The sequence below is a fragment of the Epinephelus fuscoguttatus genome, linkage group LG21 (genome assembly GCF_011397635.1).
Source record: "Epinephelus fuscoguttatus linkage group LG21, E.fuscoguttatus.final_Chr_v1".
In the NCBI taxonomy this organism is placed as follows: Eukaryota; Metazoa; Chordata; class Actinopteri; order Perciformes; family Serranidae; genus Epinephelus; species Epinephelus fuscoguttatus.
Window position 1 is genome coordinate 28,890,743 of NC_064772.1, and position 19,416 is coordinate 28,910,158.

Genomic DNA, 19,416 nt, shown 5'->3' on the forward strand with positions numbered 1-19,416 from the left:
CTTCTCCTTGGTATGGGCTGCAGCACACCACTGCATGAGACAGGGAGAGATGCAATCAGAGCAAACCAGCAGCAGCTGTGCCAATCAACTCACCTGGTGTTAGTCTCATCAGCCATCCCCTGCAGCTGACTCCTAACCACACCCACCTCCACAGCTGATATAATCTTTCTCCAAATTAAAGTACTATAATTGTAGTGTAGATATTATTGATACTATGCAGGATGAGTTCATCGCTTTATAAAAAGATAGCCACCAGGTGCCAGACCGTTAGCAGCAGGCATCTAAAGCCCCGTTTCCACTGAGCAGTACAGTTCAGTTCGGTACGCTTTTTCCTGTTTCCACTGTGAAAAGTTGTGGATGGTACCAATGGAACCATTACTAACCGTCCCCATGTTTGGTCCCCCCTCTGTTGGGGTACCTAGCACACAGATCTGGTACTAAAAGGTGGAGCTGTGATCGCTGCAGTCTGATTGGTCAGTAGAGGACGGTCGCTCTGCTCAGGGCTGACTTGTGGCTGGTTTTGAGGCTCATGTAACCACTGTTCATACCGTGGAGAGTTTACTGTAACTAAAATGAAAGGATGTTTTGCTGCCTCTCACAGCAGCTGGAGTCTGAGAAAAAATAACTTCATTCACTGGGCTGACTGCCAGTGACTTTTAAGGTGCAACATTAACTTGTAATGTTACTCAGTGTATGAGTTGACAAGATGAATCCATCAGCACACCTTAAATTTCTCTTTAACAACTTTCACTTTTACTTTAGTTTTTATTGTCTCTCTTGGATGAAGAAGACTTTTAGTAATGAGTGGGTCTTCAGTCATTTAAAAATGTATATTAGCTACGACTGGATAATGTGAACTGCATATATTCTAATCCTCACTTGGAGAAAAAAAAGCGTGGCGGAGCGTAGTTCCTGTGGGCTCCTGCAACACTAAACCCCTGCGCTTGCCTGAGAAGGACTGAATGCACAAACCCGCTAGCTATCAATTATCATCAGAGTTGTTGCTGTCATAGTTTGTTCTTGCACGTCATTTTATTCTTTTATTCTTTAAATAAAACTTGTGGTAGTTAAAGGCACCCTGTGGTGTATTTGACCACTAGTCGCACTGTGGGCCCCCCTGTTGTTTGTACCTCATATACATTGAAGTATTTTTTGTCAACCAACAACGTAATGTTTACGCTCAGAGTGTACCTTTATGTTTCTGGTATCTTTAAACTGAAAAATGCCCTTCACAGTGTTCCATAACCCAATGTCCCAATGTGACATCTTCTGATTGATTCATGTGTGCGACAAACAGCCCAAAATTCAAAGATAATTAGTTTACTGTCAAATCATCAAATTTAAGAAGCTGAGAGACATCACACAGATTTACATTAAGTCAGTAAGTCAGTCAGTGTGATCTGTCAGCGTCACTCTGCTGATCATTCATGCTCCTTTAATTGTCACTAGTTTTTGTTTCAACCTGCAACATGCTGCTGTCACTGGCTCTGCTGATTCCTCCCACCACTGCTGCAGCCGCCTGTCTGTTTCCTATCTATCATCTCTCCCAGCTCGCTCACACACTTCTTTAATTTGCTCAGCAGCATCTTCACAGCTTTTAAAGAGCTAGGTGGCCGTTTGTTGGTAAAAACAGTCTGGTCTGTTCTGTTGTTAATTGTTTGTGACCGAACTGTTAAATGGTGGTTGGAAAATCCACAAAGCATGTTTTTAGACATGATAACACTCTCTGGATGTTTGCTGACTGTCAAATTAATTTGAGTTTCAGGGGTGAAATATAAGTCGAGACCATTTATAATCTGAGTTATAGTCTTATCAACTTAGAGTGTTACAGGAAAGTCAAACAATAAGATCATCCATTATTAGTAACTTTTTAAAAATTGAATTTCCTCTCGGGGATTAATAAAGTATATAAAATTTAAAAAATTAAATTAAAAATTAAATCTAAAATTTTTATTTTTGTCTTATCTTTAATTTCATGTTTATGACCGCTTTATTAGGTACATTGTTCAACTGCTCAACAGCTAATCAGCCAATCACATGGCAGCAACTCAATGCATTTAGTCATGTAGACATGGTCAAGACGACTTGCTAAAGTTCAAACTGAGCATCAGAATGAGGAAGAAAGGTGATTTAAGGGACTTTGAACATGGCATGGTTGTTGGTGCCAGACGTGCTGGTCTGAGTATTTACTGGGATTTTCACACACAACCATCTCTAGGGTTTACAGAGGATGGTCCGAAGAAGAGAAAATATCCAGTGAGCCAAAATGTCTTGTTGATGCCAGAGGTCAGAGGAGAATGGCCAGACTGGTTCAAGATGATAGAAAGGCAACAGGAAGTCAAATAACCACTGGTTACAACCAAGGTCTGCAGAAGACCATCTCTGAACCAACAACACCTTGTCCAACCTTGAAGCAGATGGGCTACAGCAGCAGAAGACCACACCAGGTGCCACTCCTGTCAGCTAACAACAGGAAACTGAGGCTACAATTCGCACAGGCTCACCAAAACTGGACAATAGAAGATTGGAAAAACCTCATTCAGATGGTAGGGTCAGAATTTGGCGTCATGGATCCATCCTGCCTTGTATCAGCAGTTCAGGCTGCTGCTGGTGGTGTAATGGTGTGGGAGACATTTTCTTGGCACACTTTGGGCCCCTTAGCATGGTTTAAACACCACAGCCACAGTAATGCCACCATATATGGTTCTTTTTAAGCTATTTTTACCATGAAAGCTGCATATCTTCAAATAACTGGTGTAATTTGGTTTATAATTCATTGTTAACCTGAATAATGTTCCAAATATTCCACCAAAAAAACTTTAGATGTGTCACAGCCCTGACTGAACCATCGATCATCAGTCAATTTAATTGTAAGTGTAATTTGTGATATGGAAACAGAAGCTCATCAGCAGATTATTGTTATAGTTTATGCATCGACTGCAGCAAACATCATTTTACACTTCAAAAAGCCAAAAAAACTGTAAGCGCCGGCGCCTCCAGTAGTTGTCGGCAAACTGTGTTCTTGTGGATGTGATGGTGTGCCGTCGCTGTCGTCAGGGTGAAGATTTCAGCTGTGTGACTGGTGTCTTACTGGTGTAAGACTGAGCCGCTTGTTTTGTTATTAACAGACTTGGCAACACCTAGAGACAAAGCAGCTGTTGTCACCAACACTTTCTGAGGAGTACAGGAATGCAACACATTGATGATTATTTATGCATGCAGCTGCCCTTTGTCAGTCATTACCCTTACTAACCCGATTCCTCTCAGCATTCAGGTTATGGAGATGTTATTTATCAGGGCTGAATAAGAGAGAGAACACAACATCCAGTGACGCGTGTTTTGCTTTCTGACTTGGAATGTAACAGATGTAGGGTGTCTAACTTTGCGCAGGTTTTTTTTAATGAGATGATGTTGGGTTTTGAAGTGAAGCAACAGATGAGACAGCAGAGCGTCGTCAAACTCAAACTCAGGAGGGAACGTAGACTGTAACAAAAGCTATAGTTTGTGTAGTGTAGTTAAGTGATGAGAAGGGTTTTCGGTTTATTTTGGGAGAGGAAATCCAGTGTAAAATCACTCCAGTGCTTTGTTTTATTGTCTTGGCTGATGATATCAGGTGGGGATAAGTTTCAGAAACCATCAGGAGAGGTTTAAACACTGAAGTAGAAAGTGCCTTTCGCCCTGTAAAACATCCATGATCACCCCGCACACGATGAATGTGTCAAGCAGCGTCAGAAGAAAAGGTATTAAACAGTGTGTGAGCCAGGCAGAGCAACATTGCCCATCAGTTGGTTAATGGAAAATGTATGACTTATCGCAATCAGTGGCAAAATGAGATTTCATTTGAACCCTGTATGCCACCACGTGCGATGGGAAAAAGGAAAAAAAAAAAAGAAAAGTCCCGACTTGCTGACGATCACGTTCCAAGCGGGAGAAATGTGAACAGATTGTACAGAGCTGTTTTGTTGTTCTAGAGGAGGCCTGTTGTTCAAACTCCACTTCAGAACACAAGTCGAGACAGCTTCAATCCAAATTAGTTTTGCTCCGGTGTGGTCTTCTATCTTGTAGGCAGCCTCCTCCTGGTGTGCAGACTTCATTTACTCTCTTTCACTGCTAAATGACTCTTTTGTTTTGATTTCCATCCTCCTCGAGCACTGCTGGAGGACCGCTAATTAATGTTTATGCTTTGTTTCATGTTTTTTGGACAGCTTTGCAGAAGGCAAAACTGATTGATTGATTGTGTTTCTTACCAATACGCTAACTACGACAGCAATGATACCAGCGTTAACCCAAAATATAAATTAATATGTGTCCATGGAACAATCTCAGCTGACAGCGTGTGGGGGACTCTGGGCTGCTGATTGGATTTTAGCTCATCTTCACACTCTTGTGAGATGATACAACTTGTGTGTGTGTGTGTGTGTGTGTGTGTGTGTCCCCTCTCCTCTATTAGTCAACCAGCCCATATTGTGTATTCCAGTGTGTTCCACAAATCAGATTCTGCAAAAATGAAGCATGTAAAATGCAGCTGGTGTTTTGGTGGCTGTTTGAAGTGGAGGGCGATCCTTCTTCATATTGCTCGTACCTAGACACCATTAGGGGTTGCTGAGCTGTCTCTCAGTGTGCTGATTAGTATTCATTTTAAAAACCACTGGAGCTCCGCTCTCCTTCCAGCATATCAATAACCCAGGCCAGTTAACTTGCCAGCAGTATTGTTGGGAGCGGCACATTTTTCATAAAGTTTGGGCATTTATCTGCCATTGTGGGGATTAGATTTTCTATTCCCAGTGGCACAAGTGTGAAGCAGCAGGTTTAGAAGCCTTTGAATGGGGTGAAAGAAGAAAGGCACATTTGTAAAATGAGTAAAAATGTGTTACGACTCAGATTTAAAGTCCTGGCTCTGGCAGACCTGGCAATAATGAATTGTACATTTTTAATAATTAAAGGGTTTATTCAGTGTATTAGATGAATGCCAAATAAACAACTTTAATTATTCTCAAGCTATATATTATAAAATGATAGCTGGTATTTGTAATTCCAAATCGCCTACAGCCATAGACAGATAATGAGATGGGCAGATTATTAATATGCCCCTGGACACTAACATGTAAGAGGCTTCACACCCCTGTATCTCTTTGTTTGGTTTCTTCATACTGATTTTGTGTCATTGCAGATGTTTTGTTTCTCTGAGCAGTAGTTTGAGTCTTTGTAGTATTTTTGCACGTCCTTGTAGAAGTTTTGTGTCTCTTTGTAGTAGTCTTGCACAACCTTGTACTCGTTTTGTCTTTCTTTGCACTTGTTTTTCTCTCTTTGTAGTAGTTTTGCATCTTTCCATAGTTGTTGTGCATATCCTTGTAGATATTTTGTGTCTCTTTGTAGTAGGTTTGCATCTCTCTGCAGTAGTTTTGCATTTCTTTGTAGTAGTCTTGGATGTTCTTGTACTCATTTGTCTTTCTTTGCAGTTAACTTGCTCTCTCCATATACTAGTTTTGCAAGTCTTTGTAGTAGTTTTGCATCTCTTTGTAGTTGTGTGCATGTCCTCGTACTCATTTTGTCTTTCTTTGCAGTTGTTTTGGTCTCGTTTTGCATCTCTTCCTAATAGTTGTGCATGTCCTTGTAGTCATTTTGTGTCTCTTTGTAGCCAGTTTGCATTTCCTTGTATTCATTTTGCGTGTCTTTGTAGTTGCTTGCTTTGCTCATGTGTTGTTTTGCATCTCTTTGTGGGATCATTTAGCATCTCTTTTTTGTTTCTCTTTGTGGTTGTTTTTCATGGGTTTGTAGACACTGTACATCTCTTATTGTAGCTGTAGTGATTAATTTATCAACAACAAATGTTCACAGTCACTTTATACAGAGGCTCTGGCCCATGGGTTCCAGGCCTGTGCTCCGTGGGCTCATTCAGTAAACCATCCATGATACTTATAAGCCAACTGCCTATCACCTTCTGTCATTACAGTACTGTTGATTCCTACATCAGGGACAGGATGCTTTGCTCACCCTAGCTAAACCTTTCTGGATAAAATCATTCACTGGTGTCTGTTTAGCAAACTGCTTTTATTGACTTTATACTGTATAGTCTGTTTTTACTGGTCAAAGCAAGCATCAGCATTTTCTCCTGATTGTACTTGCGCCATATACTCGCTATGTTGACGTTTCAAAACAACCCAGTGGACTCACATTTAACCGTAAAGACTAAGGTACTAATACTTTCAGGGTTAGAGGTTCTATTCCCCAGAGCAAGGCGCTAACTTTGCCAACTCTGAGACATTGTTGGAATCAGATCAATGCCTGTAGCTTATTTTTCTGCCGGTGGAAATACTGGAAGAGAGATAGAAATGCAAAATCAGTGGGCCTCCGGTGGGTTATTTCTCAAGTTGTTTGTAAGGAAGAGGCAGAGTTAGTCTTTTGGAAGTAGAGAAATCTGCACTGTGGACAATGTGAGGTTCATAAAGCAACGGTGTTGTCTGATAGGTTATCAGGTTCAACGTGTCTGTCAGAAGACATTTGAGAAGGAGCTGTGTATCTGTAGTTGTGGCTGTATTACAGCTGGATGATTGTCTTTATAAATATGCAAATAGAGGTCTATTCCCTATGCTGTAACTGTGAGTACACTGCATGTTCCTCCCAATTAAATGCACAAGTGAAGCTGTCGTCTCCCATTAATGATGCAGACATCCTTTTGACAAATTGGCAACAAGATGTGTCGTCACTTCATATTTCACCAGGATCTCAGCATTTGTTTTGAACCTTCGAGTTTGACCTTTAATTCAGTCAGGACAATCTTTCAATTCTTCCACACCAGAACAAAATAAATGTTTTATAGTTTATAAATGTTTTATAAAAATTTAACAATTGTGAAATATCAAACAGGCTCAAAATGTTTTTAATTAAAGCACCACTTTATGCCTGTAAGTGTATTATGTAAATTCATATTAGATTGGTTTTGCAGCTTTAGTGTTTAAGTTTCAGAAACAAGAGCCTTTCAGTAGCCTATTGGAAATTCATTTTTGTGTGTCAAAAATCAGCTCAAGAGGGACCCAAATGCAGAGCAGGAGGCAGGTTGAAGGTTAAACAGAAGGCAGGCTGTAATGCTGATAAGAAATCCCCAAAACACACTGGCAACAAAACTTAAAGTCCAAAAGAAAGGAGAACCAACACTAAATGAAAAGAAGCAGGGACGCACGATAAAATACACCATGAACACCGGACACACTGAACAGAGGGAAACACACAGGTATATATACACAGAAAATAATCACAAGAATGAGACACAACTGGAGTAGGAAGACACGGGCAAGAGGAGTGAAACAGGGATTGGCTGACAACAAGGGTGGAGCAAACGAGATTAATACAGAACAGGTGTGAAGACAGGAAGTGAAGCCAGACATGACACATGAGAGAATCTACAAAATAAAACAAGAAGCAGATTAAACATGAATGAATTACATGAAACAAGGAACGCAAACAGTAAACTCCAAAACAAAGTCCACAAGATAACAGAATATAAACAAAAACCCAGGATCATGACATCATGTGTCTGTGCTGATGATAGCTGTAGCTGGAGGCATTATGTTTTCATCTGTCCCATTCACGTGAACGTGATATCTGAAGAACAACTTGTGGGAATTCTTCTAATTTGGCACAAACATCCACCTGAACTTAAGGATGAACTGATTAGAATTTGGTGGTCAGAGGTCAACGTCACTATTACCTTACATCCGTTTCATTCTTGTGTACATGATATCTCAAGAGTGACTTGAGGGAATTCTTCAAATTTGGCACAAACATCTACTTTGACTTAAAGATGAACAGATTAGAATTTGTTGGTCAAAGGTCAAGGCCACTGTGACCTTGTGTACATCCCATATCCTGAACGCAATATCTCAAGAACAACTTGAGGGAACTTTTCCTAAGTTGGCATGAACGTTCATTTGGACTCACTAATTAATTGGAATTTGTGGGTGAAAGGTCAAAGGTCAAGGTCACTGTGACCTTACAAATCATGTTTTTGGCCTTTACTCAGGAATTCATACGCTGATTATGACAAAATTTCACACAAATGTCAAACAGGATATTTTTTATGGCCCTTATATAACTCAGGAACAGAGGGGAGACACTGGTGACACTAATCTTGGCTGCCCATCTTGAAACTGTGCTGATTGTATAGAACTTCTTTGCTGCCAGGGGAACATGTCTGTGAGGCGGCCATGTTTTTCCAGGCATGGATGGAAACTGTAACTGCACCTTGACAAGTTAACAGAGGCATACAACCACAAGGCGGTAATTCTAAGTAATTGTTGACATGTCAGACCAGACCAAGAGTTTGATCATTCAAATTTGAGTTAGAGTTTTAGATTTCTAATTACACTGTTTGGTCAACATGGTGCCCAAAGGGGTACAAATTAACCATCAATGACAGAACTGCTACCCGTGGCTGTGTAGGTGACGTACCACCCATCGTCATTTATTTTTTATCAAACTGCAACTGTGTTCTTTACACCTCAGAGTTGGGATCTTAAAAAACATGTTTTATTTTTCTCCTTTGCTTCTCTTTCCTTCTACCATCCCCCCCCCCATCCCTGCCCTGTCCCCTCTTGCATCTCTCCGCTCCCTGCCTGGCCTGCCCTGCCATAGCCCCATTGCTCTGCGGCCTCTCTTTTGTAACTCCTGCCGGCTACAGCTTTGTACCTCCTTCCTCTGCTCCCTTCTGGTCAGGTACAGGTATCGCTTCTCTCTCTGTCTGTTTCTCTAACACTGTTTCTCTCTCTCTCCTTTCATGTTCAAGGCTGCTTAGCATGCTGGCTGTAGCTCAGTGCATTCACATCATCGTCTGAATCTCTGCCTTTACATCTGCCGTCCAACTCCCCATCGCACCATTTCACCTCGTCCATAGTTGTGTGCACATACATGTCATCCTGTGGAGAATAGGTTTTAGTAATGCACGTATGTTATATATGTTTGTTTGTTTGTGTGTGTGTGTGTGTGTGTGTGTGTGTGTGCATGAAAGTGTTGAGAAAGGAGTTGTGTTTGAGGTGTTTTCAGAAGCATTTGTGGCTGAGTTTGGTGTGTGTTTTCTTGTGTGTGTCTGTCTGTCAAAGTAAAGGTGGAGTTGTCCAAATACACAGAGCTCCTCTATATTAGATATTCTATCCCCACGGCCAGGTTGTAGAGGTCTGACATTCCATTTCCACCTGTCAGCTTAGCCCAGTCCGACCCACCAGTCAGTGTCTGGAGAAGGTAGAAAGGCGGCAGGGTGGGATGGAGCAGAGGTAACTAGCTAACCTTCTCCACAGCCGTCTCTCATACTGCTGTCTCCTCGACAGGATGTCTAGTCGCACACACGCGCGGCTGTCAGAGCACTTGAGCTGGACTTACTCAGCTAAAGCGGTGCACTACATAACTATAAGGACTTGAAGGGCCCCACTTCTCTGTACGATGAGGCACACACAGAGACAGGCACACACACACACACGCATTAGCTGATTCATATTGTTCATCAGGTCAGCTGCAAAATTATAAGCGAACAAGAACATTATCTTTAACTTAACATCACATTTAGTTGTTTCTCATCACCATTTATTTGCTACCAGATAGATTTAGTTGCAACATCTGTTTGTAAATCCATTTCTAAATTGTGGATAAAGTATTTTTTTTATCATTAACACTGAGGAGTAAAAACTTTATTAACATCATTTCTTTCATTTGTCATTCTGAAAAAAGTAAGACTTATATTTAGTTCCCATATTGTAAAACAAATATGCATCTGCTGCAGCAGTTAGAAATGACAGTCTTCGTGATTTTAACTAATTTAAACCGCGATTACTTTGTGAACACGGAAAAAACTTACATATTTAATGAAAAACTACAAGCACTTACCACTTCTAGTGAGCTTAGACGTTTGCAATTTAAAATACTTCCAGTTTATGTCATTATTAAACAGCATTTTATCTCCTGTTAGGTAGGATGTGTCAGCCATATTCCATATCATCTGTTTTTCTCTTTACTCTTATATTTCATATCTTGGAAAGCTAATGTTACCTTTGTCAGGTCAACTGGCTACTTAGCATTTACACCACCATATATAAAGACTGACGATGGTCTCCACTTCCCACTGTGAAGCCAGTGATGTCATTTGGAGCCACAGTCTGCACAGCAGTAATCAGAGGGATGAGCTGTGGTATTGCGTTCCTGCCCGGACAGTTTATTGGGAGTCAGTAACACCTGTCAATCATGATGTCACCACTCCTTTTAATGGCATCAAATAACAAATTAAAAAACAAAAGTATCACAAAAACAAACATTTGATCTCACGTCAGCGTGACAAGAACTACCTCAGAAACCATCTTTGGGAAAAGTTCATTTGGCGTGTACTGTGGTATTTTAGCTCGTTTCACATCCCAGCTGCTAACATACTGCAGCCAGCCACCAGGGAGCCATCGAGATATTCTGGCTTCACTTTTGAGGAGCTGTCATGTTGTCTATATTTATATACAGTCTGTGGCAGTGGTCGCAGGTCCATTGTGAACGGACTGTAAGTGACTCACGAACATGTCAAATTTGTGTTAAAAAAAACAAAAAAACAAAAAAAAAACACTTTATTTTGACGGACTGAATTTTCATCACAGAGCTTTTATTTTGAAGTGTTGTTTCTTGCCGTAGAGTGAGTGACTAACGGACAGCATGTATGACGCTGAACATATTAAACTCTGTGGCTAATGACTAAGAAGAAATATGGACCCTGTGGTCTATTGTATTAGCATTTAGCAACAACTAGCTAATCTCTACACAGGAACTGACTGTATACTAAATGTGCCAGAGGTAATGCACACTACATTTAGTTATGGGTAAATCTACTCAATAGTATTTGAGAATTTACAATATGCTAATGGAAGAAGACCAGTTTTAAAGTGTATCAGAGAGGCTCTCCAATAGTACTGCTACTAAGGAGAGAAGAAAGATGATGAGGTTTTTCTGGATGATTGACACATCACCTTGCTCCATCAGTGTGTGCATGTGTGTTTACATGTGTGTGTTGACACTGAAACTGTTTTTGAATTTCTGTCAAATGCATCTTCTAGAAAAGTGAACGAACTAAATTTCAAATCTTTAATACCCGCCTTTCTTCCTCTCTCTTTCTAGTGTTTACTCCGAAAGTGATCGGTGTGGCGATAGCACGGTACGACTTCAGCTCCCGTGACACCCGGGAGCTCTCGCTGCAGGAGGGTGACGTGGTTAAGATCTACACGAAATCGGGAGCCAACGGCTGGTGGAGGGGCGAGGTCAATGGCAGGGTAAGTGGCAGCCCTAAGATACCGGGAAAACACAACCCCTTAATCACCGAAACCAAATGAGGAAATCTTTTCTGAGGGCTGATATTGGCTGTCAGGTGAAGAAGTCCCACATTTTTGTGCTTGTTCATTAGTTTTCATTTGACATATGTAGCTTTGTAACTGAAAATTAGTCAAAGCAGAAAAGTTTTACGACATGCATTAGTTGTGTTCACTCAAATGCCACTTTTGTTTCTTCAGTTTGGCTGTTAAATCGTTATAAACCCTATTTTAGGTAGCTCTAAAAACACTCTCTTTGAAGAAGTACGATTTGGCAGATAGTCTCATCTACAGGTACCTGGAAGGGACTTCTCAGATTTAGTCTGTTTTATCTTTAGCCTGTCATGTACACCTATCCAGCATTTCATGCTCCCAATATCATCGCTTAGAAGAGTTCATTTGCTGCTCTTGTATGTCTTAAATGCATAAATCCTCCTATCCAATACCAAGAGCGCTTTATAATCAGCCATGCAGCGTTGAGAAATGGCTGCTTCTAAATGCAGGGAGATATACACCGACTCCCACTCACACACGCTGCATTTTAGCTTGGCGGAGACTGAGTGACGAATTCAGCCTGTGTGTGTCTGTGTGTGTGTGTGCTGCAGAGTGTGGTTGGTGAACAGCTGTGGTAAATGAGGAAGCCTTTCTCTTTTACTAAGCCTGATGTGTGTGTTGATGCTGCTCTGGTGAAAACTAAACACCGTATGTAGAGTCTGTCGAGAGCTGTTAGACTCTCTGTAGAGCCTTCAGCCAGTGTAAACAATCGCTACTGCTGGCTGGAAAGCAGCTGCACGAATCTGTCGGCTGGAAAACACTTAGGATTGTTTCACTCTAACCTTTTGTAAGAGTTCAGTGTGATGTCAGGCTTTATTGTATAGGTATAATGAAAAGTGGTGGAAACAAAATATATTGGCAGCTGTCCAGATATGTTGTGTTGGATTTTAAAGACAACAGGAAGGTATCCTGTTATAAAAGAATGATGGGCAGCATACATGATATTCATCATTAGTCAGGTCCAGTCAACCTCTGTCCTTAGACCCTTACAACACTCCTGACAAGAAACCTTTAAAGGGCAGAAACCTCAGGAAGAGCCACTCAGTAGGGATCCCTGTTCCTGAATGGACAGATGTTCAGTAGATCATCATAGATCAAGTGAAACACAAAATTTAAAGCAAAAAGGAGGCACATCAGTCACACAGACAGGAGAATGAAACCACATTAAAAACAAGATTAAAAACCGGAATGATTTATATTATTAAATGACTTTCTGTGTCATATTTAATCAGACTTAGAGGAGCTGTATGTGACATTCAGAACATTAATATAGCAGCAAACAGCTATTTGCTGTGTAAAAATGTAGTGGAGTAGAAGAGTCCTGAGCAGAGAATGGAGTCATGCTACTTCTGTGTGTGTTGTCACATGTCGTGCGTCAAGGACACATCGGACAAGTCACACTGCAGCTTGTTAACAGACGACCACACAAAGTTAATACCTGCTTTTCCTGAAAGATCTGTACCTCTTCCATCTTTGCATCAGCTTAAAATCATGTGTGGAGAGCCCTGAATTAAACTTGATTTTGTCACCTGAAGAGCCAATCTCCAGAGCTATGACTCGACAGGCAACATCTCTTTGGCCGTTGTCTATATAATGAGGGGATTGTGGGGTGTTTAGCTAGAGGAGTCGAGCTGCTACAGGAGCTGGTATGTACAAGCAGAGAGCAAGTGGGGGGAAAGTGACAAGGCTGGAAATAGGACAGTGGCGTAAAGTGCCACTGGGCAGCACGTCCAGTAGCGCTGAGGTGCACCTAGCTGCTGCTGGTACGGGGTTGTACATTGAAAATAACAGGGGTATATTTTTCGAGGTGCATGTTCGCTGCAGGTTCGTTTTGGCCTCAACAAAGCCAATCAGAGGCAGAGTAAGGCAGGGTGAGTCAGAGTTCGGTGGGCCATTTGCTCGCTATCCTACAATTCGTAAATATGTGTCCCCACCTAAAGTGCAACACACACCGCCGCCATATGCTGCGCATCAAAATGCCCCGCCTCGAATATATTCTATGAACAAACAAACCCTCACCGGTGCCGGCCAACACGCCGCACCGCTCTGCTTCAGCCCACTGCTCTATTTCCAGCACGGCTGGCGCTGCAAGAAAAGCCTTTTATGTACGTCTCGGCCGCCGTAGTATCAACGATTTTGATAAGTTTTTCCTCTTCTTCTTCCGTTACTAGCAGTTGGCAACCGTTGGCAACTAGTGTAGGTACAGCCACCTAGTGGGCTGGAGTGGGAATTACACTTCGACGGTGCCGCTGCACGCCGCTGCCAATGTGTGTTGGGGGGGCGGCACTTGACGGCACCAGTGGCAGTGTGTGTTGCACTTAAGGCAGCAGAACAGCATCGTCATGGAAGCAAAGTGCCCAAACTCTGGTTCCCCCTTAGGTTAACACCATCAGCTCTGTTAGCAGTGTTGCCATTGTTAGCATTGTTAGCACTGCAAGCTGCTAGCCAGCCATGTTGAGAGCCAAATGCAGAAAATCCCGGCTCAGACTCTGAATCATAGATATGCTCTGAATGTCTCCTATAAAGCTCCTCTAAGGTGTTTTATTTAAGATTTTGGCCATGTAATGCCAACATTCCAGCTCAGGTATCATGCTTTGGGATATGTGAGATGCAAATAGGTTAGAAATTAAATAATTAATTATTGTTAATAAACATTTTGTTATGCATTCCTGAAAATGAACCTTTTATGCTCAAATTTAATGTCAAAAAAGAAGCTATTGCTGATGACCATTTCATTTATAAGTACATGTAATATCATAATAGTTTTGACGTTAAACATTAGCACTAAATGTCACATAGAGAGCAGCTACTATCACCAACAGCAACATGTTACATATGAATTTTTATTTTTGTTACCACTGTTGTCTCGCACACACATACAGTACACAGCTCTTTACTGCTGGTTCCTGAAAGGCATTCTGGTAAATGTAGGAAATCCCCTTCTTATGTAGAAAAAGAAAAGGGAGGGAAAGTGGACACCGTGAATTACTGCTGTGTGATTACTTATTCTCATTTCTTCCTCCCACAGGTCGGCTGGTTCCCATCCACATACGTAGAGGAGGGTGAGGAGTGAAAGGTCCAACATGGGAAGAAGAGTAAGACAAAGGAAGAGTGGCAGCAGCGGACTGAACAAACTGTGAACACAACAGTAACAAAGAGTGAGCTTCTGCACTGCTGCTTGCCCCAACGTTACTTTCCAGAGCAAAGCAGGCGGCTTCACTCTCCTGCACGGAGCCCTGTCGCCTACGACCATCCCAGAGGCCTTTGGGAGAGAGAAGGGCTACAGTATGTTGCAGATGCAAAGATGCCCCATAATTTCTGGTTGACTCTGTGTGGCTAAGTGACTCCACCAACAAGCAGCTTGCCTGTCAGCGGGGCACAAGCCCTCGCCAGACGCCCCCTCCTCCCTCCCTAACTGCATCCGTCCATCCATAATTCACCCTGCACTCCCTTCCTCTCTGCCCCAGCCAGCCCCCCAGCTCCCACCTGTTCCTGCTTGCCAAGTCGGCCGTCGCCAGACTGTCAAAAGTAGATACTCAAATGCTACTCCTCCATTCATGCGCTCATCCATCCAAGCATCCATCCTTTCTGCCACCCCGTGGGAATAGAGCCATTTGAGCCGGGAAAGACCAACACTTATTCTCTTCTTTTTCCTCTCTCATCCCCTTCTTTCACTCTGAAGGGATTTCAGTTAGTTTTGACCTTGCCCGTGTATTTCTTCCCTTAATGCAGGTGGTTATTGATGACTTGATGACCCAGATTCACACACACACACTCCACACACACACACACACACACACACACACACCACCCACCTCTCCTCCCTTTCAGATTATGATCGCCTCACACACACGCTCTTACAGGAGATGTAAGAGAGGGATGGCGTCGGATAGCATCGCTGCGCGGTGCCAGCAATTGATCGCTGTTGTTCCTATTTTCCTCCCAACTCCTACATTCTTTATCTCCGGCCCAGCCTCTCATGTTTTTAGTTGTCTTGGCCGTTAGCGATCCTCTGCTCTTATCGGTGGCAGCTCTGTCGACAGGAGCCCATTCACAGAGGGTTTATCTTATTGGAAGCATTAGCGGCTTGTCGGGGAACGAGCCACTCTACCTAGGAGCCACCCATCCCCTTAACATAAAAAAGAGATGATGAAACATGAACGCAGCCCAACTTTGTTCTTCTTTTTGTCTCTTTTTTCCTCTAAAAAAATTTTCTGCGTTGTCAGGCATGTCCTGTTTCATCATCAGATGATGGATATGATGCAGTTTGATTGATTGCATTCTTGCAAAATTCAGCAACCCCGTCTATTTGAGGTGATCTACCTGGATTTGTACCTTTGCAACATTTCAAATGCTTCCTTGGTGTTTGCGGAAACTGGGTCTGTTTTTTCCCCCACTGAAAAATATCATTTCTGCAGGAACACTTGCAATTTAGGGGATTTATTTTGGCGAGAAAAACATCAAATTTTAAAAAAGGTATTTCTGTATTAGCACTTCAGTCCAAAAGAATTGGTATCAGCTCTCGGAAACCTTTTCCCCTCACTGCTTATATCTCCCCGCTAACTGTCCTCCCCCCCCCCCGTATACATTATGCACACTGTCTCCTTAATCCACAGTGAAACAGGATTTTCCCACATTTGAGGGAATAAATACCTTTATGGCAAAACATGCTGCACAACACACTTGTAGTGTTAACACGCGCAAGTGTGAAGTCACAGACAGAGTAAGACGGCAGCGTACGCAGAATCAGAATGGCAATCAGCTGGAGGAGAGACCTGAAAATCTCCAGCAGCTGGCTTTGTGCGGTGATGATTTTATCCGCAGCCATGATGTTGAATCTGTGTTTGAAATATGTATATATTGATTTTTTTAATTTAAGTCATGGTTGGTGATTTCTCTTCACATTTGAGGCAGAAGGAAGTCAAACTCTTCAAACTGCTCCTTTAATTTCTTCTTTCTTTAAAGCTGTTTTTAGCTATACTTATTATATTTCCCCTCGCTGCTCAAATACTTTCACACACGCCTACGCATGACATTTAAAAATCATACATCCTTTCCTGTTAAGGGAAACTAATAATGCAGTGTACATTACAGAAAATCTGTCACTAAAACACACATCAGGGCAGCTGACAACTTAAGTGAAAACATGCATCAGACATTAAATAAAGTCTGAACTTTCAGAGCTATTAGAGACGTGGAACCACTCGATGACATCAAGATAGCCGTCATGTGGCGAACCGGTGGACCCTGCCTCTGGTGACAGCCCTCAGGGCATGGCTTCCAATCACAGCTATCATCCTCATTGTGTACATGCCACCGGGTATTGTGTCAGAAATATATTTTGTGAATCTAAGTAAGAATTTATTGTAAAGATATGCTTTTGTATGCGCTTAATGGAGCCATTATGTTTGGAAGCCCTTAATAGCCCCCTGCCAGCCCTGCCACTCCACGTCATTGTAATGTGAATGACAAAGTACTGTTTTTGTTCTCAATCATATTGTTTAATATCAGACTGAAGAAATGTGTCAAGAGAACGGGTCGTATTATTGCTTTTTTTAAACTGTGATGTCTCCCTAGTTTTATATATTTAAAAAAATGAACAGTGTCGTTAAGTGACCACTAGATGGAAGCATCCTAAACACATCTCTTCCTCTCTGAGCACTCACCTTCAACTTGCTTAAGTTTGGAGATGACATCATCTGATTAGGAGGTGAACAATATGAAAGGATTGAGCATGAGCCTCAGACTTGTTGCTGTGAGCGAGGAGGAGAGGACACACGCTTGAAAGGAGTCACTTGTGACTGAAAATGCAGGAAGGCTAAAACATGCAAATCTGTATAATGACTGTTGTTAGGTTCCTTCACAGTCCAAGACTTCTACCAGATTTCTTGACTTTCAAATTTCCTGATATTCCAGGAACTTCATGTCCAGTAGGAGCACATTTCTCCTCTCCTCCTGCCTCCCTAAAATGTCTGCAGTCTCTGAGCAGCCAAACATTACATTTATAACATCTTTAGGAAATCTGAGGTGAGGCAGCGGCACAAATGCGATCCAGCACAAGCGCCTCTCCCATCTTGGGAAAACTGGCGAGGCAGAGTACGCTTCTCTAATCGCAGACTCCGGTAATCCACTCCCGCACTCCTCCTCCGCCCAGATGAACTCTGACAGCAGGGCCATTTACAACTGCAGGCCTTCCTCCACTCCGAGTGCGCTTCCCAGATTTTTTTTGTGTGCAGGAGGGACGGGAGGAAGGCTCAAGGGTATCTGTGATCTAATCATTACACCATCTCCTCACCCCAGCGACCCCGCTGCATCCATCTCTCTGTCGGCTCCTCTCTCTCCCGCTCTATCTCACCTTGTCACTTCCCTTCTCTCTCCCTCTTTCTCCATCTATCTTTCATCCAATCTCTGTCTTCTTGGTTTCTCTCTGTATTCTGTCCCTCACCTCGATGCTCTGTAGCTGTAACTGCTGCTGTACGTTAGAATAGAAGATTCAGTATTATCAGAAGAGAGAAGGAGGCGGCTGGAGTCTCTATAAACAACAAAATGGAGGACTAGTTTAATTTCACCACAGATTCATAGACGGGGAGAAACGATGCCAATTAGAGGATGAATTAGAGTTCGCTCTCGCCGCCGTTATCTCCTCGTATAGTACAGTGTGTGCACAGATTATGTCCATATGCAGAGGCACACACCGTGTACGTGTGGAGAAACATCTTGACAGGATTTAGGGCTGGCCAAGTCTTAGCCCAGCAGGGGTTTCAGGATACAATCTCCTTAACCAACACGAGAGGACAGTTCTGCAGCACCCTGAACAGAAACATAATACCAGCCATCACCCGTACATGAAGAAAATATGTCATATGATACTTCTTTCTCTCCAGGAGTGAAAATCCATCCCTAATCCATTGACAAACCCTCCACCCGTCTCTGTGTTATATTGCTATCAGCGCTCACTCCTGACTGAAGTTTGCATTCCCTGTGTTCTCGCTCCATGTCCGTGTCCTGTTATCCCTATGAAGCCAAAGATGTATGCTGTACTTACTGTACACTCAGTGTTCTGTCTCATAACCACGGTACCCAACCGCTGTGGCCTAACTCTAAAACCGTGCAATCTCGACTGTGTAGCATTACCGTGTATTGTTGCTGTATCATACTGTAAAATATGTACATAGCACATAATAAAGATATACATTGCTTCTTCTAATGTGTTGTTGTTTGAAATTGTGTTACAGCTGATTTTCAGCTCAGGTAATCTGTGTTAAACAAATGAAATGTCACAACTTTCTAAGAACAGTCACTGGAAGAACAATATGAAAACACAGAGGATTACACAGGATGATTCTTTTAAAGTTATTGGGAGTAAATAATGATCAGGGGTTGTCCAGGAGCTCAGCAGGTAGACCTGGTGTCCCATGTACAAAGGCAATGTCCTTAACGCAGCGGCTATGGATTCAACTCCAGGCCATGACCCTTTCCCAGTCAACATCTGTATGTGGGGCCAATATGGGATCGCCATGGGTTCCATAATGCCCCATGCTAATTGCCCACATGGGTGGTTTTACCCAAGTGGGTCATACACAGGTTACGCTACGACTACCTGGGTACCAAGTGGGTATGGGTCCAAAATGGGCACCTTATCTTGGGCCTACTTGGGTAAACCCACCCATGTGGGCAATTGGCACAGCACCATTATGGAACCCATGGACAATCCCACAAAGGGCCTGTTTTTCAGCTCATTTACAAACCACATGGGGCCCACATACACATGTTGACAGGGAAAGGGCCACAGGCTAACATGTAGCCACTGTGGCAAGGACATTGCCCTGATGGGGCCCACATACAAATGTTGACTATGTTCCCCCTTTCACACTTAATTTGTCCTGTCCAATAAAGGCATAAAAAAGCCCCAAAATAATCTTGAAAATAATAATAATGATTAGAACATATTAACTTTTAAATGATCAAAATCAGAAATACTTTATTGATCCCAGAAGGGAAAATATGATTTGTTATAGTAGCTACAATGTGAAGTATA

At 42.4% G+C, this 19,416-nt stretch overlaps 1 protein-coding gene across 2 annotated transcripts in view; it reads left to right on the forward strand.

Annotated features, from left to right (window-relative positions):
• Positions 1-18,585, forward strand: part of LOC125881864 (guanine nucleotide exchange factor VAV3) — a 135,677-nt gene extending 117,092 nt beyond the window's left edge. Inside the window, exons 26-28 of one of the 2 annotated variants that reach the window (XM_049565263.1) lie at positions 8,632-8,712; positions 11,137-11,288; positions 14,407-18,585. In XM_049565263.1, coding sequence (XP_049421220.1) covers positions 8,632-8,712; positions 11,137-11,288; positions 14,407-14,451 — 278 coding nt within the window. In that variant the 3' untranslated portion in view covers positions 14,452-18,585. The remainder of the gene's footprint in view (positions 1-8,631; positions 8,713-11,136; positions 11,289-14,406) is intronic. The other variant, XM_049565264.1, reaches the window with a different exon arrangement.
• Positions 18,586-19,416: the final 831 nt, after the last annotated feature.